This window comes from Mustela putorius, unplaced genomic scaffold, assembly GCF_011764305.1.
Source record: "Mustela putorius furo isolate JIRA1106 unplaced genomic scaffold, ASM1176430v1.1 tig00003972_pilon_pilon_pilon, whole genome shotgun sequence".
NCBI lineage: Eukaryota > Metazoa > Chordata > Mammalia > Carnivora > Mustelidae > Mustela > Mustela putorius.
Window position 1 is genome coordinate 7,487,706 of NW_025422115.1, and position 22,966 is coordinate 7,510,671.

Genomic DNA, 22,966 nt, shown 5'->3' on the forward strand with positions numbered 1-22,966 from the left:
ATAATTTATATCACTTCTTAGGAATTGATTTATTATATCAAGTGAGGTACAAGGTACTTTTCTTTATTTTTAATTTATTTTTATTTGCTTATGTATTTTAAAAAGCTGGGTGTACACTTGAACTCAGGGCTTGAACTCACAACCCCGAGATTGAAACCTGAGCTGAAATCAAGAGTTGAACACTGAAATGACTAAGCCACCCAGGCGCCCTTGGACTTTTCTAAATAGCTGAACATTTGAAAGTTAAGAACTGTAGAAAATTAGTCTTTACAGATAGGAATTGTGTCCTTTATGGCTGGTACAATGTAGTTTTAGTTTAGGTGCTTACTGACCAGTGCGTATTTGCCGCATATTGCTTTAAAAGTAAAGGGAAAACTCAGTGGACTTTATGAGAATTTAGTTGATTGTGTCTGCCAACTTTCAATGAGCTTCACTGTAGTAATATATTTCTGGATTTGCTAATAAGTTTATACATTACTTATTTTTCACTAGGAATATTTTTACAATATTAAAGGCAAGAGGCTTTTATGTTAGCATTTTTTATAATTATTTTTTTATGTTAGCATTTTAGATATTTATGGTTAAAACTGTAATTTATGTTCTTCGTTGATCATCCTGACTGTATTTACAACTCTTAAGTTTATTTTAGGACCGCTCTGTAAGAGAGCTACTTTTCAAATCATACTGTGCCTTTTCTCTCAGATTGTGCAATGGCATAAACTCCACTACACTGTTAGGATAGGGGATGGCCCCCCCTTTTTTTTAAGATACCAATGTTTTCATGTTTATATCTTAAACGTTTATTTTATATTTAAGAAGGACTCATCTCAGGGTCATGAAATGGAGCCCTACATGAGGCTTCGGCTCGCCAGGGCGTCTGCTTGAGGTTCTCTCTTTACGTCTTCCCCAAATAAACAAATAAATAAAATATTTAAAAAAAAAAGACTCCTGCTGCTCATTGATTACTGTCAGTAAGTGATAGAGAAGGTCAGCCATCCACAACCACGAGATAATGAGTTTAAGACCAATCTGTGGCATTGATGGGTGTAATGATGGGACTGTTCCTTGTTTGGTTTGAAGGAAAAAGATTACAGTAGTTTCAGTCACTTTTTTCAGTCCTGGAAACAATGTACTCTTTGACTTTTACTTGGTCTTTAATCTTTCTTTTCTATTTAGAGACCAAATGTAAACGCTGTACAGTTCTAAGAATAAAACAGTATAAATAAGACAGATTACCATGCTGCTAAGGAAAAGGTCTTAAAAAATGATTTTGGTGAAAATTGGAAATGTGATCCCGTTTCTTGACATAACCCTGACTGGTTAAATTTCAGTCTACTGAAAGACCATTAGTCTAGCTGTAAATTCGTGTAAATTCGTGTATGGGACAGACTACCCATCCCTGACTGCTCTTTCTAGGCTCATGGACACAACACGTGCACTTGGTATCCAGTACTGACTGAGCACGGTGGCTGAAGACAGGCTAGTGGAATGAGCAGTTATTTTTTTATTAGTAGAGTTTTCTGATTAAATATTAAATGAGACTAAGAGAAAGTTGTTGATGACTGGTATATTTCTGAAATAACTTGACTGGAACTTGCTTTGCATCTCTGAATTTTGAAAGGCAGTCTTGAAAAACCTTTCTAGTTTAGCAGCTTTTAATCTGGTAAGAAGAAGAAGAGGGAGACGTTAGAATAGTTTACTGAGGGTTTGTTCATTTGTTTATTATAGTTTACTTGGTTTTAAATTTCATCTAAAATTGCTAAGTTTCAGAACAGTGTTTCCAGTATAAGGCAGCAATAAATATCGCCCTTTCGGTATCTCTAACCTAGAGCGCTTCTTTATTTATTTATTGTAGAGAAGAGTAGCTTCAGGTTGCTCCTTTATGGGTTAGCCAGGTGCTTTATTTCCATTCCTTCTGAAACAGATGAATTCTTAATAATAAGAAGAGTGCAGTGAGTATAGGAGTACGGAATTTCATTTTATACCTTAAAAATGAATGAAAATAATAGATTCTTGTGTGATAAACTATATCACAGAAACACTGCTTTAGAACAAAAGACCCGTGTTGCCAGAATTCATACCATAAAACATACCATTTGAGACTTAATAACAAAGCCCTGACTGTTATATATGTAGTTTTAAATCCTGAGTCTCAGATGGCGCTTAACTTTGGATAGATCAAAAGATAAGTTTTTTTAGTTTGTGTTGTAGGTTTGTATCAGAACAACCTAGTAACTCTTTCGTGCAAGTGAAATGCTAAGAATTGAACTGACTGATGAATGACCTCAATCGTTCTAGTTTATTGTGCCCAGAAGGGATATGAACACAGGAGTTAATACTACTTTAGATGGATACTAATTAAGAACATAAAGTTAGCTTATGCTTCTTTTAATTAAAAAAGTTTTTTTGATTTGCTGAAATACGGTTTTTTTTTTTAAATAGTATATATTCCCCAGGATTGAAAGTTCATCATTTTTTCTTGGTTATTGTAGCAATTTTCACTCTTTTGGAATTGTCACTAGTAATCTTTGGGGTTGGTACAATTTCTGATGACTGAATTAAACATAATTCAGTTACCTCTCAACTTCAGTTCATAATTATAGGATTTCAGTGATAGCTAATTTTTTTGTTGTTAACCCAAGAAACATTCATTGAACACCTTTTGTTTGGATCCCTGTCCTCTAGAAGCTTATAGTTTCCAACTGCTTTATTCTATAATAATCAGTTATGAAACTGTAATACAGTTTTACATTGTTTACCCATAAAAAATACGATCACACTTATGGTCATCTTATAATAACACAACATCCTGTGTGCTTTTTGGTTGGGGAAGATGGTAGAGTCATATCTAGAGCTTGGGCTTGCTATAACACATGAGTTTTGGTATTTTTCTTTGTTAGTTTTTTAAAAATGTTTTAATCGAATCTGGATACATCTATGTAAGTATTGTATGCATGTTTGGTAAAAGTATCTCAAAAGGACAAAAAGGTTAAGAATTATAGTCAGAATTTACTTACAACTCATTGAGAATACTGACATGCAAGATGCACAGTATGCTAGCTGTTCCTGTTATATTTAGAGTCTGACAAGGTGTGAAATATGGAACAATTTGAGTCTTTGAAACTTTATTTCACATTCAACAGATATTTATTGGGAAGCTAGCATGTGCCAAATCCTGTTGAAGATGCTTGAGATAGAACACTGAACATATCTCTGTATTTATAGAGCATTTTAACTGTGTGAGTGGAGAGCAACAAAGAAAATACTGTACATGATGATAAGTTCTAGAATTCCTAACGTGCCATTTCTGGATCATAGCCTCTTTCTCCCAAAGATTATAACTATCTTGTCTTCTGTGGTACTCATTTTCTAGCTTTTCTTTATAATCTACCACTTAATTATGCATTCCTTGAACACTGTAGTTTTGCCTGTGAGCTTTACACAAACAGAACCTTCCAGTGTGGCTTCTGTTGTGTATGGCTTCTTTTGCTCAGCATTACTTTTGTGAGATGTGGATAACTAGTTCATTAGTTTTCATTGTATTCGTGGATCAAATTCATAGTATTGTATAAGGACTTAACTACCAAACTGGCTTCAGGGAAAAAAAAAAGTTTGAAGTAGATTTTTGTGGTTGGTTGGTTTTTTTGTTTGTTTTTGTTTTTAGAAAAATATTGTATTCCTCTGTCTTTGGACAAGAATTAGATCAGCCTAGATTAGCCTGTCGCTGGAGTATGACAACTGTGAAATATAGAAAGCTGCTTTTGGTATTCATATGATGTTCACCTCAAAAAGTCAAAAGTCAAAACTAAAGTTTAGTTTTGAGGGTATTTTATGACTAAGGTCTTAAAATTCATCCTCTTAAAGTATATTTTAGTAGGTACCCGTTTACCTAACTCTGATCAGGCCAATAAAAGCCACAATCAGGTTTGCTTTGGACAGAACAAGTAAAACAGTCCTGCTTTTCAAAGTCTAATTGTAGGAAGTCTTTTCCATAGTGTCATGTAAAGGAACTTTGGAAGATTTATTTACTGGTTGTTTTTAACACTAATACGTGTTGAAGTATCTGATCAAACAAATTTATACCAACCCTATTTTTCTGCTGTGTTGTCTATAAAACCAGAGGACAGCAGCCCTGCAAGTAGATTTACATGTGTTGTCAATTTGAGAAATGCGTGTCAATAATAAATAGCCCCCTAATATTGAGCACTGATTCTGTGACAAGTACTCAGTTACGTCTTTTGTGTGCATTATTTCATTTAATCTTAACAACTCTGTTAGGTACTACTATCACTTCTGTTTTAAATGTGAGGTTGCTTGGTGCTTTATCTTGCTTATATGCTTTGTAATTCATACATGCACATGCTTATACATAAGTTCGTGTGTGCTAAAAGAGTGTCACAGAGGTAAGTGTGGAATGGTGTTAGGTGGGTTTTAGACCAGGTAGATAGCATGAATCATGAAAGCCGGGAGACAACAAGGCACTGCGGCAGTCAGAGAAATGCAAGCTGATCTGAAGGAAGTAGGTATTGCTCAGCTCCAGCTGATTGTAGGCATAGAAGGAGGCAAGGCAGGCCAGATCTTCCAGTTTTTTAAAACAGGTTGTAAATCTGGATTTTTGTGTAAATTATCTTGACTTAAATATTGTCAGCTGATGTCATTTTTTATGCCTTTTTGCTGTGAGATATAGGACCTATGTGAAAGTCTATACAGCACATACGCATTTATAAATTATTATAACGTGAACATCCGTGTAAACACCATACATGTCAAGGAATAAAACATTGCCAGCTTCTCAGAAGCTTCCCGCCTTGCCTGTTCCTAACAGTATTACCCTCATAAGGTAGCCCTTGTCTTGACCATAAGATCCATATGTTGTGATCTGCCTAAGGTACATCGCTGTTTTTTTGTTTTTGTTTTTGTTTTTGTTTTTAAGATTTTATTTATTTATTTGACAGAGATCACAAGTAGGCAGAGGCAGGCAGAGAGAGATAGGAGGAAGCAGGCTTCCCTGTCGGGCAGAGAGCCCCATGTGGGGCTTGATCCCAGGACCCTGAGATCATGACCCGAGCCAAAGGCAGAGGCTTTAACCCACTGAACCACCCAGGCGCCCCCCCATCACTGTTTTGACTTTATGTTTTTAAGATTCATATATTGTTGTGTATGAATTTATTCATCCTCATTGCTGTATAGTGTTCTATTGCATGAATATACCAGTTTATTCCTTCTGCTATTGATGGACATTTGGGTTATTTCCTAATTTGGGCTGTTAAGAGTAATGCTTCCATAAACACTTCTACATTTCTCTTGGTGAACACACATATATTTCTCTAAGATACGTATTTAAGGTTGGAATTGCTGCTGGATTATTTAGTGTATCTTCAATTTTAGTAATTGAAATAGTAATTGAATATTATGTTTTTCAAAGAGGTTGTACCAGTTTATGATCTTCATCATCAGTGAATGAGGGTTCCTTTTGCTTTGCATTTTCACCAGTACTTGGTGTTATTAGAAACTTTAATTTTAGCCCTTCTGGTGGGTCTTTAGTACATATAGTCTCATTGTAGTTTTAATTTGTATTTCTTTGACTAGGTGAGATTGAGCAATTTTTCATGTTTATAGTCTGCCTGTTCAAGTATACTTTTCTGTGGGACTTTTTCTTATTGATTTGCTTTATATTTTTTGAATAAAAGGCAATTGATCACATGTATTTTAGATCTGTTTTCCAAAAATGGTGGTTCTCTCTTAATGGTCCTTTCATATGAATAGCAGTTCTTAATTTGAATGTGGTATGAGGGTCGTGGCACAGGGAAAGGCCAGCAAAAAAAAAAAAAGTTTCAAGAGACCTGGTAGGTGGCCAGATCCTATGTAGAGAGAGACCAAGTAAAATAAGGACTGGAAAGGTTATCCTTGAATAACCCTAAGTTGCTTTATATATGAGTTTAGGCTCTGGAATCTGAATCTCGAGTCTACCACTTGATAGCTGTTTTCTCATCCATGAAATGCAGATAATGACGACAGTACCCATCTCATGGTGGTTGTGCACTCTGCACAGTGCCCAGCACATAGTAAGCCATTATGTTAAGCTGTTATCTTTTTTTTTTTGTAAGATTTTTATTTATTTATTTGACAGAGGGAGAGAGATCACAACTAGGCAGAGAGAGTGGGGGAAGCAGGCTCCCTGCCAAGCAGAGAGCCCCATGTGGGGCTTGATCCCAGGACCCTGAAATCATCACCTGGGCTGAAGGCAGAGGCTTAACCCACTGAGCCACCCAGGCGCCCTAGACTGTTATCTTTTAAGAAAACATTTTAAGTGCCCCCATCTTAATATCAGAGAAGAGCCATGCAGGAATTAGGGTTTTCTGTGTGTGCATCCGTGTATGAACATTTAATCTGTGTATTTATGTATGTATATATTTATTATTTGATACTGGACAGAGGTGGTCTGCCCAGCCCAGCAGGATGTGCTATGATTTCAGAGAAGTCCATGGGCTCTGAGATACTTTAGAAAAATTTATTATAATAGCATTAAGTAAGGCATGCAATCTTTATATTCTGATGGATTAGAGAATAGAAATTATAGACCATTCTAAATCCGGTGCACAGTTTGAATATCTACCCAATATGGTGAATGAGTGATTAGCAGATTTCATTGTTTTTAACTCTTGAGCACTTTGTAGTTTTCCACTTGTTGCGTCTGTATTCTCTAGCATTCCCTCTAGCTCTCCTCCCCTCCCCCAACATATATACACATACATACACATTATAGTCTCTCTGGATTCCTGTAGTAGCTGCCTAAGTATAATATACCCCTTCTTTCTCACTCTTTTCAAAACCCAAGTTTTATTAGTTTCCCACCCCAGCACAATCTCTCCTAAAACTCATAGACTTCTTACTGCCTTTAGAAATAAGACCAAAATCCATACTATGGTTGTTAAGGTCCTTCCGGATTATTTGAACCCTGCCTATTCCTCTGGCCTCATCTTGTATCTCTCTCATCCTTGCTCTGTGTTCTCAAACTATGCTGTCCTTTTTGGTTCCTCGTAGATGTTGCACTTCCTGCCAAGTTTCTCTGAGTTCTCTTAAGACACTGTTTTTCTTTCCTTTGTAGTATTTAAGCCTGCGATTATAAAGTTGTGATTTTTTTTTCCTCCCACCAGACTGTAAACTCCAGGAGAATAAACACAGAACTTAACACAGCGTCTAAGATATAATAAACTCTTAAATATTATTTAAGTGAGTGAAAGAAGGACTTTTCCAACGCAAGGTCTCTTGCACCTGGAAAGCTTCCCTGCCTTCATCCCTCATTCACCAAGCATCCGTTCCAGTTCTTTTCCTCAAGAACCATGTCCTGAGCCCCCAAATTAGGTCAGAACTCTCCTTTAAGCTCCGTATACTTTGTCTTTGTAACACTATGGCAACTTGTGCTTACTTTCTGCTGGTTATTTAATCAATATCCGATGTCCTTCCTAGATTTAGAGTGGCCTTTTAAAGACTCTGTTACTCACTTACTGATAATAGACCAGATTAAAGCCAGCCTGGAAGCAAAATGTACCAGCACATCTCCAGATCTAACTGCTTTTTTCCTTTCTGAAGGGAGGGAGTTGCTGAAAATTTACTTACTGGCCTGGCATCTTGGTAGCAGCATTCTTTGTTTGGGTCTTTCCTAGATCAGTAATTAATTTCTGGTCCCCTCATTAAGGAGCGCACTGGTTGGATGAGCACCAAGTGTTGTATGGAAGTATTGGATCACTATATTGTGTACCTGAAACTGATACTACACGGTTACGTTAACTAGTTGGAATTTAAATAAAAACTTAAAAAAAGGGACACCTGGGTGGCTCAGTTGGTTAAGCTGCTGCCTTCAGCTCAGGTTATGATCCCAGGTTCCTGGGATCGAGTCTTGCATCAGGCTTCTTGCTCAGCAGGGAGCCTGCTTCTCTCTCTGACTCTGCCCGCTTGTGCGCACGCTCTCTCTCTCTTTCTGAGAAATAAATAAATAAATAAAATATTTTTTAAAGACCCAAAACTTAAAAAAACACAAAGAAGACCTACAGATGGCCAAAAGACACATGAAAAGATGCTTAACATCACTAATCTTCAAGAAAAAGCAAATCAGAACTACGATGAGATATTACTTCATACCTGTCAGAATGGGTAAAATCAAGAACACAAGAAACAACAGGTGTTGGCAAGGATGTGAAGAAAGAAGAACCCTCTTGTACTGTTGGTCTGAATGCAAACTGGTGTGGCCACTCTAGAAAACAGTATGGAGGTTTTTCAGGAAGTGGAAAATAGAACCACCCTAAGATCCTGCAATTGTACTTCCAGATATTTATCCAAAGTATGCAAAAATACTAATTCATAGGGAATATGTGCACCTTAATGTTTGTAGCAGCATGATCAATAATAGCCAAATTATGGAAACAACCCAAGTGTCTATCATCTCATGACTGGATAAAGATGTGAGTCATATATAATGGAATATTACTCAGCAATCAAAAAGAAGTAAATGTTATCATTTGCAAGGACATGGATGGAGTTAGAGAGTATAATGCTAAGGGAAATAAACCAGTCAAAGAAAGACAAATACATGATTTCACTCATATGGAATTTAAGAAACAAAACAAGCAGAGGGTGGGGTGGGGAGAGAGCCAGAGAGAAACCAAGAAACAGACTCTTACCTATAGAGAACAAACTGATGGTTTTGGGTACGGGTGGATGAAATAAGTGATGGGGAATAAGGGCACTTGTGATGAGCACCAGGTGTTGTATGGAAGTGTTGAATCACTATATTGACACCTGAAACTAATATTTTTCAATAGTTATTTTGTTTTTGTTTTGTTTTTTAAAGATTTTCATTTATTTGAGAGAGGGGGAGAGAATGTATGCCTATAAGTGGGGCAGTGGTGGGGGGAGTGCAGAGGCAGAGGGAGAAGCAGGCTACAGGCTGAGTGGGGAGCCCAGTGCGGGCCCCGATCCCAGATCCCGATGTCATGGTCTTGTTGAAGGCAGATGCTTCACAGGCTGAGCTACCCAGGCACCCCCACATGAAACTATTATTACACAATATGTTAACTATATTGGAATTTAAAGAAAAACTTTTAAAATTTTTCCTAATCCCTTCAAGATACCTTCCTTTTTTTTTTTTTTTTTTAAAGATTTTATTTATTTATTTGACAGAGAGAGAGATCACAAGCAGGCAGGGAGGCAGGCAGAGAGAAGAGGAAACAAGCTCTCCGAAGAGCAGAGAGCCAGATGTGGGGCTCGATCCCAGGACGCCGGGATCATGACCTGAGCCTTAACCCACTGAGCCACCCAGGCGCCTCTTCCTTTTTTTGAAAGTGGAAGTATTTCATATCCATACAAAAGTATGTGTAGAGTATAAAAAGCCCCACATTACCATTAACAGATACGGTTAACAAATTATGATCAGTTTTATCTATACTTAGAATGCATTGTACCCTAGCTCCCCCCTTATTTTAAAGGAAATACCAGGCTTGTTTTTTTATCTGCTAATATTTGAGTATGTATTTCTAAAAGGTAAGAATTCTTTAAAAAAAAGAACGATATGACCATTATCACACTTTAAAAATAAATTCTAAATCCAAAATTCGGTGTTTGGTCCATGTAAAGTTTCCAGTTGTCTTAGGTATGAACTTGCTTTTTAAATGTCTTTTTTAAAAAATCAGGATCCAGATAAAGCCCTCCTGTGTGGTTGTTTGGTGCACCTCCTAATTCTCTTGGACTGTAAGATTCCCCTGGGGCACCTGCATGCTGTAGTATACAGCTCCTGATCTCAGGGTTGTGAGTTCAAGTCCCAGGATGGGTGTGGAGATTGCTTAAAAATAAAATCTTAAAAAAAAAAAAAAAAGGACTGTGAGGTTCTCCCATCTCTCTCTTTCTCCTCCTCATCCCCCTAGTAGTTCCTGGTGAGGAACAAGATTGTTTGTCTTTGTAGAATTTCTTGATGCTTCCTTCCCCACAGTGGTTGCAGTATTTCTCCACCCTTTGGATATCCCATTCATTGGTGATTAGAGCCAGACCAGTTTTATTAGAAATATGTGAGCTACACATGTAACTTAAATTTTTTAAAAAAGATTTATTTATTTATTAGAGAACATGAGAGGGGAGAGAGCAGAGGGAGAAGCAGACTCCCTGCAGAGCAGGGAGCCCTGTAATTTAAAATTTTTATTAGTCACATCAAGAAGTTAAAATAAGATAAGTGAAGTTAATTTTAACATTTTATTTCATACATATACCAAAAATACTACCATTGCAGCTGTGACAGTACCTTTAGTTTCTGTCTTTCCTGGTCTTTCACAGCCTTGACACTTTGAGTGAACACTGGTCATTTTTTAGAATGTTTCAGTTTGGGTTTGTGTGATGTCTCAAGATTTGATTGAGATTATACGTTTTTGAAAAGACTCCCACAGACATAATGGCTTGTCTTTCTCAGTGCATCATGTCAGGAGAAAGTATGTCTGGTCTGTTTCTTTTATTTTCTCTTCATTTGTTAAAAGAAATTTCTCTGTAAGGAAGAGCTAATCCTTCTTCGCTTCTTTATTTGATTATTTATATCTGTATGCGTTTACAAATAATTTATTCCATGGATTACAGTCAATTAGTATTAGTGTTAGTTTTGTTGCTCACAGTGTTACAGCTTTGGCCATTGGAACTCCTACTTTGAGCACTTCTTATTTTCTTGGTACAGGTATTCATGGTTCATTTTCCCTGCCCTAACCCTAGATTCACTTTCTTATTCAAGGAGACCTGATCCTTTAATTGGAGAATGGAGTTTAGAAACCAGGATCTCTCTGCCCATTGGTATTGTGGTGATGTTGTTCCGGGGACCTTCTAGCAGTTACATCTAGACAGGCACATTAGGTTAATGTTCTTCTTCCCCATCCTCTTCAGCTGTGGTATTCATTTGAAATAGGTTTATTGGTTAAGTGTTTGTATTCTGTTTTGGGTCCCACCTCCAAGATCACCACCATTACCACCTACCTCTTTCTGGTTGATTTTGATTATTTATTATTTTGGGGTATCTGAAACATTACTATGGTTGAAAGCTATACAAAAATATATGCTCATAGGTGTGAATTCTTCCTCATTCCTACCACCCCAACCCATTTTCTTTTTCTTCCCACCTCTTTCCTGCTTACCTTGTAATTTCTTTAGTTTCTCGTTTATCATTTCAGTATTTCTTTTGCACAGAGAAATAGGTACCTGGGTATAATCTTATATTCCCTTCTTTCTTACATGAAGGGTAGTATACTGTATTCTTGTACTTTATTCACTTAAAGGTATGTCTTTGAAATTGTTCCATATCACTTCATAGAGATCACCATTTTTTATAGCTGCATAATACTCCTGTTGCGGATGTACCATAATTTTTTCATCCACTATCCCATATATGGTCATTTAGGTTGTTGCCAGTATGTATTTGCAATTACAATATTTCTACAAAGAATGACCTTGTACGTATTTATATTCCATTGCTGGAGATCTATCTTAGAAGTAGAATCTCTGGGTCAAAAGATAAATACATGTTTAGTTTTGTTAGGTCCAGAAAGGACAGTACTAATTTGTATTCCCATTAGAAAGTTATGAGAGGAACTGTATCCTCACAATCTTGCGAACAGATTGTGTTATCATCCTTTTACAATTTTGCCAGTTTGAGAGGTGAAAAATAGTATCTTGGGGTTATTTTGATTTCCATTCCTCTGTGAGTTTGAACATTTTTGGAAATATTCGGGGCCATTTTAGTATTTTTTTCGTGTGAACTATTTTTCTTGTTTTCTTTTTAAAATTTTTCTTTTTTCCCCAGTAGTTTATTTCTTTACGTATTAGACATATTAGCCCTTTGTGGTGTATTTTGCTAGTATTTTCTCCAAGGTTGTTCATTGTCTTAAGACTGTTGATGGTATTGTGTGTGTGTTGGTCATGCAGATACTTTTTATTTTTTGTGTACCCAGATTTATTTTACTTCCTAAGGACTGAGTTATGGTTAGAAAGCTTTTCGATACATCACCATTAAAGAGGAAGTCACTTGGGGCACCCAGGTGGTTCATTTGGTTAAGCATCTACCTTCATCTCGGATCATGATCCCGGGGTCCTGAAATCAGGTCCCACATCAGGCTCCCTGCTAGGTGGGGAGTCTGTTTCTTGTTCTTCCTCAGCTGCTGCTGCTGCTGCTCTCTCTCTCTCTCTCTGTAAAAAAAACACAAAAAACAAAAAACAAAACTTCAAAGAGGAATTCACTTGAGTGTTCTTCTAGTATTTATATAGAATACTATTTTTATATTTAGATCTATAATTCTTTTGGAGTTCATTCTTGTGCATGGTGAAATATAGATCTAATTTTATGTTTTTTCCAAATGACTAGTTGTTCCAGCACCATTTTATTAACAAGTACATCCTTTACACCAGCAATCTGAGATGTTAACTTTCTCATATCCTGATTTGTCATTTATTTTGGTGGTCTGTTTCTGGATTTTCCATTGTGTTCCACTGATCTGTTTCTCTAATCATGTATCAGTATCACACTTCTCCTTATAGAACCCTTATAGTATGTCTTAATTAAGAGATCTTTAACTGATAGGGCTAGTTCCCCCCCCCCCCCCGCCCAGGTTGTTTTTCTTTTGTAGTGGCTTTTTTTGTTGTTGTTTTGTTTTGTTTTTTACCTGTTAATACTCTCATATGGAAACATACAGTATGTGTTCTTAATGTCTGGCTTCTTTTGTTCCTTGAACAACATTGTGAGAATCATCCATATTGCTTGTTGTACTTTATTCATTCCGTGGCTCTGTAATATTGCACTGAGCGCAGTGGTTTTCTATTTTATTACTGATGGCATTTAGGTTGTTCTTGGCTTTTGGTTATTCAGAATAGTGCCTTTGTGAATATTCCTGTAGTGAATGTGCACATTTTTGTTCAGTGATCATAGTGTTTTGCATATTGGCAGATTTCAAAGCAGTTATACCAGTTTACATTCCCACTAGTAGTGAGTTCTGATTAGATTGTTCACTAACACTTCATATTTTCTTTTTCATATTAGCTCCTGTGTAAATGTCTAGTAGCATTTCATTGTGTTTTTAATTTGAAGTCCTCTGTTGATTAATGAGATATAGCACTTTTCCTACATGCTTATTGGCCATTTTGATAACTTCTTTTGTGACGTTTCTTCCTTGAGCCTTTAAGACATCAGGCTGTCTTTATTGATTGCAATTCTATGTTGGATATATAGATATTAGCAGGTTGTTTTTATTTTTTGACAATGATCAAGTTTATTAAGCTTTTATGTATCTGCAATTAGCATTACATTAAAAACCCAGTTTTACATCAAGTTTAGTGATGTTGCTCTTTGTTGTATATGGGAAAAGTCCTAAGTGTTACCTAGATGGCTTGCATTAAAGCTGGTATATTTACTTCCTTGCTGTTGTTTGAACCTTGATCAATTACTATTGCCACATTAGTGGTAAGATTTTCATCCTCAAGATGCCTGGTCTTAAAAGCAGGAGGGAGCTTCCTGAACAGTGTGTCTCAGGGAGGCTTACCAGTTGAAACATAGCTTGTCACCTTTTGTGCCTTAGACATTTTGTGATTCATTTAAAGTAGTTTCAGGAGGGTGCCTAAAAGCATCCAACTCTTGGTTTCATCTCAGGTCATGATCTCGTGGGTGGTAAGATCCAGTCCAGCTTGGGGCTCTGCGCTCAGTGGGAAATCTACTTGAAGATTTTCTTCCTCTGCCCTCCCCAGGACCCCTCCCCCACCCAACATGCAGACTCTCTCTCTCTTTCTCTCTTAAATAAATAAATCTTTAAAAAAAAAAAAGTTTTAGGGTTTAAGGTGAAGTAAGAAGGCTGACTTTAAAGAAATGTGATCTGTTATGTCTGCATATTTGGTCTGTTTTCCATTGAGTGCTTTGTTGTTTATCCTGGTTTTTTATGTATCTTATTTAAAAATCAAGAAGATTTTTTTTTAAACTTCTTTATTTTGAACTCAGAGGAAAGTTTTAAAAATATTAGAAGATTGTTTTTTTAAACTTCTTTATTTTGAACTTAGAGGAAAGTTTTTTTTTTTTTTTTTTTTTTTTTAAAGATTTTATTTATTTATTTGACAGAGAGAGACCACAAGTAGGCAGAGAGGCAGGCAGAGAGAGAGAGGAGGAAGCAGGCTCCCTGCTGAGCAGAGAGCCCGATGCGGGACTCGATCCCAGGACCCTGAGATCATGACCTGAGCCGAAGGCAGCGGCCTAACCCACTGAGCCACCCAGGCGCCCGAAACTTAGAGGAAAGTTTTAAAAATATTAGTTTCCCTCATCACATTCCCTTTAACATTTTATATAACCACAGAACAGTTACCAAGGATAATAAATTAACATTGATAAAATAATATTAAGCTACAGACTGTATTCAGATTGATATCAAGGGGTTCATGATGTTGATTTGTATTATTTGTATTTACCTTAATCACTTGTTTAAGGTGGCATTTTTCAACTGTAAAGTTACTATATTTTTATAATTGATAAATATTTTGGGGGAGATAATTTGAGGATGTGCTAATCTTGTTACTTCTCAAACTTTTCACCCACTAATTTTAGTATCTATGGTGGATCTCATCTGCCATCCTATCTCATTTGTGGGGTTTGCCTGATGGTAATTTTATTTCCCTTTTTCTTTCCGTATTTGTTAATTAAAAAGAAAGGAGTGCTGTTCATTTCCCATTTATTTATTTGATTATATTGGTATGGACTCATGAATATCTATTCATTGGTTTAAAATCTAATACTATCATTATTTAATTTGCTGCTCAAGTTATTCTTGCATTGGCCATTAGAACTCCTTCTAATGGAGTTAGAGTTAGTTCTAGGTCGGTTGCTATGTTCTTTGGACAAACATCCTTTTTTTTTTTTTCGAGCAGTCCCTTAATTTCTGGTATCAATGATATTCCTGGTTTATCTTACATATTTTCACCTTGAAGCCAACCACTTCTCCAAAGAATCTTGGTTGGTTTTATTAGAGGGTAGTATTTAGAAATTGAGATCTCCATGACAGTTGTGCTCATTGTAGTTGGGGTTTTTTTTTTTTTTTTTTTTTTTTTTTTTTTTTGCCTTTCTTTCAGGCTTTTTCAGCAGACAGAGCTAGAGAACAGACATGTATATAATAATCTCTGCATAGCTACATAGTTATGTATCTGTATATATGTCTAAAACCATGGGTTTATGCTAATACCTCAGATTCCAGTCTCATGGATTTCATTTTAGCCTTCCTCCTTTTCTTGTAATTTTTTCTCTCAGCAGTAGAAACCCAGCGCTCATTATTTATAGAGTTTTTACTATTTGGTTCACTTCTAATATATATACAAAATAGTTTCAAACTTATACCCATACTTCCAGGAGAGAAAGACTTCCTAACTCAGCTACAGAATTTCTTTGTGTTCTTCTTGTCTTTGACCTTCCATCATTCAGTCAGAATACTGTTTTCCCCAGTTAGTTACTTTTTTTTTTTTTTTTGGTGACAGTTCTCTTTTTACCTGCCACCTTCATCTGGTTACCTTATTCATTTGTAATAGAGTTAGGTTCTTTGTTACTGTTTGTATTCCATTTTGAGATTTTGAGTACTCTCCCCACCCCCATACTTTTATTTTAATGTTTGTATTTGTTTGTTTTTTTGTTTATTTGTATGTATCTGGTGAAACAGTATCTGGTGAAACAGTATGAGAGCTGGAGCTACATAAAAAGATACATTCAGTCATCCCTGCCACCCCCAACCCCTTTTCCTTTTCTATCTGGAATTTGAAAAGTCTTTTATCCATCTTCAAGCCATTACAAAATGTCAACCTAAAAAAGGAAAAGAGAGAAGAAAGAAAGAAAAGAAAGATTCAACCTAATTGTAGTTTACTTTTGAAAACTGGAAAGCACTCAGAGTTTTCTATAGTGTCTATAACTGTCCCTGATAAGAATTTCTCAATGTTTAATGTACGTATAATGGTAATTTAGTTCAGCTGATATCCTTTCAAAGACATTGACCCAAGGGCAGTGGCAAATAGAGTGATTTTTTTATAAATTTGTGTTTTAATGTTATCTAATCATATTTATCATCATTTGTCTCCTAAATTGCCAACCAAGGAGTGGACAGAATAAAGTAGTTGAAAATTTAACTGATGTTAACTGTAGTGAGGTGTTAGATACTAAATTTACTTACCTTCTGTTGAGACTGTCATCCTGCAGTTGCTACACTCATCCTGCAGTTGCTACACTCTTATTTTGATCATTATTTGAATTCTTAAGCTTAATGAGTTCTTAACTTGTATTTGAGAAGTTTGTTGAATCCCTGAGTGTTTCCAAAGGCCTCTCTTCATTTGACTTTAGATTTATCTTTTTTATTAGCTCTTGGACATCTCCATTTTGATGGCAGCCCTTCAGATCAATCTAAATATGTATTTTCCCTACCTTTTAACGCGTACTCTAGTCTTTTTCTTTGTACTTGATTTGTACAGCAGTGATCACAATTGAAACTGAATACTTGAAAGGTCAAGAAGGGCAGGCGTCATCTGTTTTTATTCACTAAAACTTGGGTTGTACTTTTAAGTTTCTGGATCAACCTGATCTCAGTAGATAATATTGCATTTTATTTTGCGTGGAAAAGCGCTCAAAACAAAACAAAAGCACTCCAGAGAGCAGAAGAATTCAGAAATAATTCAGTGTAGTAGTTCTGCTCACACAAGAACCCCAGAGAGAGAGCACCATTTGATTTTCCTAGTGGAGGACAACAAGCTATGAAGAGTGTTCGGCATGCTGCCTCATTTAAGAGATAGTACTAAGTAAACGAGTCTAGGTATATATTTATATATATACATATAAGTATATATATATTTAATATTTAAGGGTCCAACAATTTATAAAATATGTGGAAATTTTGTTCCTTTTTTTTTTTTAAGATTTTATTTATTTGAGAGAGAGCAAGAGAAGGGAACACAAGCATGGGGGAGCAGGCTCCCCGCTGAATAGGGAGCTGGATGTAGGGCTTGATCTCATGATGCTGGGATCCAGAGGCAGACACTGAAGGACTGAGCCACCCAGGTGCCCCTGGAAATTTTATTCTTTTGTGATGTCTTCCATTTTTATACTTTATTTTGGATTAGGCTCATTGATTTTCTTGTATCCTCACTGGTTTCCTTTTCGGGTTCCTTTGGTTCTTCCTTTTTTCCTTTTTCCCCCTAAAATATTTGTAATCCACAGGGTCATCTTAGCCTTTGGGTAATTGGATCTTTTCTAGAGGGTTCAAAACTACTTTGTTGATTACTTCTAGATCCTTATCTACTCCAGATCTCAGTCTTGATCTTCAGCCCTGTATATCCAGCCCTCTACTGCATATGTCTCTCCTTGTATGGTTCCATAGGCACCTTCAATTGAGGATGTCTAAAACTGAATTTTAATCTTCTCTTCCTGCTTTTTACTCAGCGTCCCCATTCAGAAACCTCTTGCCATCTTTAACTTACCCTCTTCCCACTTAAATTTTCTGACAGGTCTGCCTCAGATCCATCTTTTGCAGAACAGCCTTCAGAATGAGGTCGGGCTATGTCATGTGATTGCCTGAAATTCCTTCATGTTTTCCCATTGAGTTTCAAGTCCTTAACATTATATTACAAGGCCTGTTGTAATGGCAGTTTTGCAGCTTCTCTTTTTACCCTTTCCTCTTCCACAAATTGTACAACTCCGCCATCTCAAAGGCAGCTTTATGTGCAGCATCAACAACCTTGCTGATGTGATGTTTCCATTGAAACATCTCTCTCCAGTTCTTTTAACTGGTCATTCTCCAAGCTTGAACTTGAATATTGCTTTCTCTGGGACTCTGTCTCTGATCTTCAGCAGGCAAAATCATTTTCTTCTACACCATTTATGTAATGTTATAAACTTTCTCCTTGAGCCATTTATGGAGAAAGAGGTATCTATTTTTGGCCTCCACAATGCTTAGCATATCTGGTAAATGTTTGTGGAATGAATGAGTGAATAAATAAATGGGTTGCTTTTAAAATAACATCTGTAAGATGGTAAAATTTAACTATGAATCTTGGTCTATATCTAGATAATGTTTAGGAGCTAAGATTTTCCTTCATTTGTAGAATAGTTGCCTTATTTTATTCTATTTTGGATTTGGTTTTATTTCAGTTACAGGTTCATCTTGTTTTGTCAGTTCTTGTGTCCTGCCTTTTCCGCATTTGATCTGTAATCAGCCCTAAAGGACAGTAGAACTGCCTAGAATTGGGATCTGAAGTTTTGGCAGGAATCCCTTCAGAGTTGGTGATCTGAGTAGTGTCTTTGCCAGCTGGAGCTTAGAACAAAGAAACCAAACAAACTCTTGGCAGATTCTGAAATGCAGCTTTTTGCTTCTTCAGAAATTGTGATTCTAGTCAGTTGATGCTGACTTAGAAATGTACGTAGAACTCGGAATCCAATAGTCATGAATTGCAATCACTCTTGATGCCTGTAATACCTTACTAATTATTGAATATGCAGCTTGTTTGAAATTGGAATTATAATTGGACTGTAACTAGAATTACATTCTAATAGAATTTTGGAGCCAGAAAGGACCTTTTGCTTGAGATAATTTCATCCAGTTCTTTAATTTTACAGGTAAGGACAATGAAGGTCACCTGTCTATGAAAGATTTGGACTCTGATCTCAGTATCTCTGGTTTATTTCATTTTCTGTTTTCAACAGCATTGTTCCAGGTTACTAGGGAATAATAGTGCTGGAATCGTGCTTAAAAGAGTAACACTTTTTCTGGGGGAATGAGACTATAGATTTACCAGATCCTTGTCCAAGTTATGCAGTTATTCACTGTTTTTCTTTTTAATAAGAAATGAGAAGCAAGTTTAAAATAAGGATGTTGAGTTTTAACAGCCATTTATTTGAATAAGTGATAGATGAACTTGATAAATTTACAAAAGGGATCACAGTGAAAATGTAAGGTATTCATAGGTATTCTTGCAAAAGGAGATCCTCTGTTCCCCCTTTTCTGATGTATCAAAGTTCTCAGTCATTAATGAACATTTGTTCTTTCTGCAGTGCTTATGAAAATAGTGTTTGATTTATTAGTATAAAAACTTTTATATCAGTTTTAGTCTTCAGTTTCTGAGTGATTTATTGTAACCCCCCCCCCCATTTTATTATGGTCATTTTCTTTTTTTTTAAGATTTTATTTACTTGAGAGAGAGATGATCATTTTCGAACAAAGCAGAGTTGAAAGAATTTTACAGTGGATACTTGAATATTGACAAGTAAGAGTCTACCATTATATTTTACTGTATTTGCATTATCACAAATCTGTTTGTTCATCTGTTCACTTCTCTGTTCATTCAGAACTCCTCATAAGGTCTGCATAGTTATACAAACAGCTATGGATAGAATTTTGCTGCTTCTGCCACTGAAGGAAACCAAAGGCTAGAGAAGGAGGACCTTCTTCATGATTTAAACTGGGATGACATTTTGTTGTTGTTGTTGTTTTGTGGTTTAAGTGATAGGATTGGCAAGGATATTATGGATTCAATTGGATTAATGTGCTGGTCAAGAGCCTAACTAATTCCTTTTTTAATATTTCATTTTCTGTTGCCTTCCTGTATGACATAAGTTTCCCTTGTGATAAATTAAGCTAATAAGGCTGTGTTTGGCTTTAAAAGAGAAGTGAGCTATGAGCTATTACATTACCCTTTCTTGGGAAGCCTTTGAGATAGTTGAGATGTGTACTTTTCTAATTCCTTCATCGAAGAGAGAAGAGACGTATATCTGTTTTGATTGGAATGCTGAGAAAATTGTTTTAGTATTTTTTGTTTTTCCCTTACCCAAACAATAAATTTCTCTTACTGCACTTCTCTTGAAGCTTATACATTAAGACCTTAATGTATTAGATCCCTTACCAGCAGTAGAATAAATACTTCGTATAATTAGCAATAAAAAAAAATCTTAAATACTATTTGGTTTCCTGAAACAGTTAATAATAGATATTTGAAGTTTCAAAGGGGATTTGGTGAATGTGGTTTAAAATAAAATATTCTGATAAGGAGTGAAGAGAGGAAAGCAAAAAACATAAAATACGTGATGAAAAAATGTTACTCATAATTCCTTCCCTTTGAAGATGATCATTTTTAACATTTTGTGTTTTTGCAGCCTTCCTTTTACTACTCATGTTTAAACGTAAATAGGGTTAACAGTGTATCAGCCTTTCATAACCTGCTTTTCCCTCCTTAACATTGAATTAATTTCCTCATTTGATTAGTGTTCATTTACAAAATGGAAAACTGTGGTCATTAAAATCATATGGAGGATGATAAACTGCTTCATACCAAAGAGGGTGCTTTCAAGGTTCTTGCCTTTTGTCTGATCACTTTCCCTTTGCACTGATAAGGAAGAGATTAAAAAGGCAATGAAGCAATGCCACTGGTTAAAGTGGATCAAGAAAAGATGAGCTTAGAGCTATGCAAGCAGTTCTCATTTTTAATAAGTCGGCTAAGATTGGACAAACTGGCAATTATTGCAGATATTTTTATCATGTATATTTTAGTAGGACTCTCGATGTTTAGCAGAATTACTCTTCATCGCTTCACATTGATGGAGGAGTTTTTTTTAATACATTAAATCCTGGTCAATTTTTGTGGAGGAAAAAAAAAAAGAACAGCTTTGTTTCTAGTAGAGGTCTCATTAATGGGAGGTTTTGCTGCATTTGATTGGAAGATTGAAACAAAGCTCTGGTAAGGTTGGTAGTTCTTACCTATGGGAGTGAACAGAGAGATCCTTTCTCTTACTCATCTGTCAGCAAAGTTAATTTAGTTGCTTTTGAATTTAGGGAAGCAGGCTTTCTTTATAGGGGTTCATTTTCTAAAGTGGCATTAATCTTCGATTAAAGATGCTGTGGGAGAGGAGAAATGGGTCTATGGCACCTTGATGGACATATTCTCACGATGCTAATGACAGCAGCGTAATAGAAAACAGATCTCACTTGTGAAATCAGCGTTTGTAACAGTGGGTAACCTGTGATGTTTAGAGAATGCCCTGCTCAGCATTTTCCTCTTCCACCCTGCCTTTTGTTAACCCTGGAAAGGCCTTTTTTTTTTTTTTAATCTATCTTGCTTATAAATATAGTATATTTTTAGTACCCTAGTTCCATGAAATGATACTCAATTACTTAAACCTTTAAGAACATTTAGCCCAGTTTCTAAGAAAAATTTTTTTAATTCTTCAGTGCTAATGCCTTGGATAGTAACTTATTTCCTCTCAAGAAAGAGGTTCTTAACAGGAGGTGAACCTGAACTATATTGAGAACTGTATTGTGGTTTGAGTAGTTCCTGAGTCGCACCAGGCGTTCTTATAATTTTTATGGTTACTCAAGGGGTATTTTGTAGTTATTTGTTTTGCTTTTTTTGTTTTGCCTGTATGTGCATGCATGTGTGTACATGATACATATACTAGAACAAACCTTTTTTTCTTAGGTTATAGGCAAAGCTTGAGAAAGTAATTCTGTAGCAAAACTGAAACTAGGTGGAACAGTAGTGCTTAACTGTGTGATTTTAAAACAAGCAATGTCCAAACCTATTTAATGGTCTTATCTCGTTTCCTGTAACATGTATATTTATAATTACTGAGTTCAGAGGTATTTGACTTTCCTTCCTTTGTGCTCTGTAAGGAATGCTTTTTTAAAATGTTTTGTGTGTCATCAGATATTTTAAAATAGTGCTATTCCAACTTTACTTCTTTTCTATCTGATGGTAAGTATAAAGTTACAGAATTAGCTTGGATACTGATTTCAGCTGGCATGAAATGAATATAGAGCAGCATCTGTCCAAATTAAGTTAAAAACAAAGGAAGTTCCTGTGTAGTTTCCTGTCTCTTACAACAAAAACAAAAGCAAACAAAAAACCTTCCATCATTATTGAACTTTCAGAATATCCAATATTAATATATGTATTGTGGTATTTCAGTATGCAGATTGCTGGATTTTGTCACCTTATTAAAGACATTTTCTTAAAAAATAAATGATTTGTTTTTCTTTTCCTTTATCAGAACACAGCAATGGAGGAAACAGCTATATGGGAACAACACACAGTGACACTTCACAGGGTAAGTTTCTGTTGCAGTAAATAATCTGTGTATAACTCAGGATACTGGCAGCTTTGGAAAACAATAGAGGAAAGCCAGATGTCAGGAAGTTGGAAGAAAGGGGAAAAAGTTTTCTATATTCCTTTGTCTAAAATTTAGAGTTGCAATAAATTCTTTATTAAGGTTAAAAGTGAACATGATTACTTTTTCATATATCCTTTTGGTGGTTATTTGTGTGTTTGCTTTTTTTATTCCTGAGTATGATATTAAGTGACTTTAAAAAATTTGAACCATCAGATAAAAGACGTTGTATGTTGTTATGAATTGTAAACTGCTTCAACCTTTCTGAGTATATGCGCATGTATTTTAGGTTTGGGGTTTAAAATCAAACCAGGTTGTGTGAGCAATAAAATCTTAAAAGATATTCTTGATTTGAAACATGTAGACTCAAGCTGTTGCTTAAGCAATTGCAGATGGACAGAGAGCACATAGTAAACTAGGTAAGAGTAAGAGCTCTGTCTGAAGTGAGACTCTTCTGAATTTGAATCCTAGTCCTTCCTCTTTTCCTTTAGGAATGGGCAAGTGATCTAACCCACCACTAAAGCCTGGGTTTTCACAGGTTTAAAATGGGCTAATGGCACCTGTGAAGTAACCGCCTACTTAACTCTCCCCATTTCCGTCTTTGAAGAGAGCTAACTCTTCTGATTGCTCTTCCCCTTAAAGAATGAATAGAAGGAAGAAAAATAAAAAGAATGAATAGAAGGAGATTAGAAAATTTTTTGTTTGGTTTTTTTGTTTTTGAGAGAGAAGAGCACATGCGAGTTCGTGCATGAATGGGAGTTGGGGAGGGAAAAGGAGAGAGGGACTTTT

The 22,966-nt window shown here is 35.9% G+C and overlaps 1 protein-coding gene across 8 annotated transcripts in view; it reads left to right on the forward strand.

The window, feature by feature from the left end:
- Positions 1–22,966, forward strand: part of TJP1 (tight junction protein 1) — a 243,097-nt gene that overhangs the window by 140,058 nt on the left and 80,073 nt on the right. For 7 of the 8 annotated variants that reach the window (XM_045070625.1, XM_045070626.1, XM_045070627.1 and 4 more), the window contains one exon: positions 22,061–22,117. In XM_045070625.1, the coding sequence (XP_044926560.1) occupies positions 22,061–22,117 (57 nt within the window). Of the gene's footprint in view, positions 1–19,265; positions 19,285–22,060; positions 22,118–22,966 lie in introns of those variants that run through there. The other variant, XM_045070630.1, reaches the window with a different exon arrangement.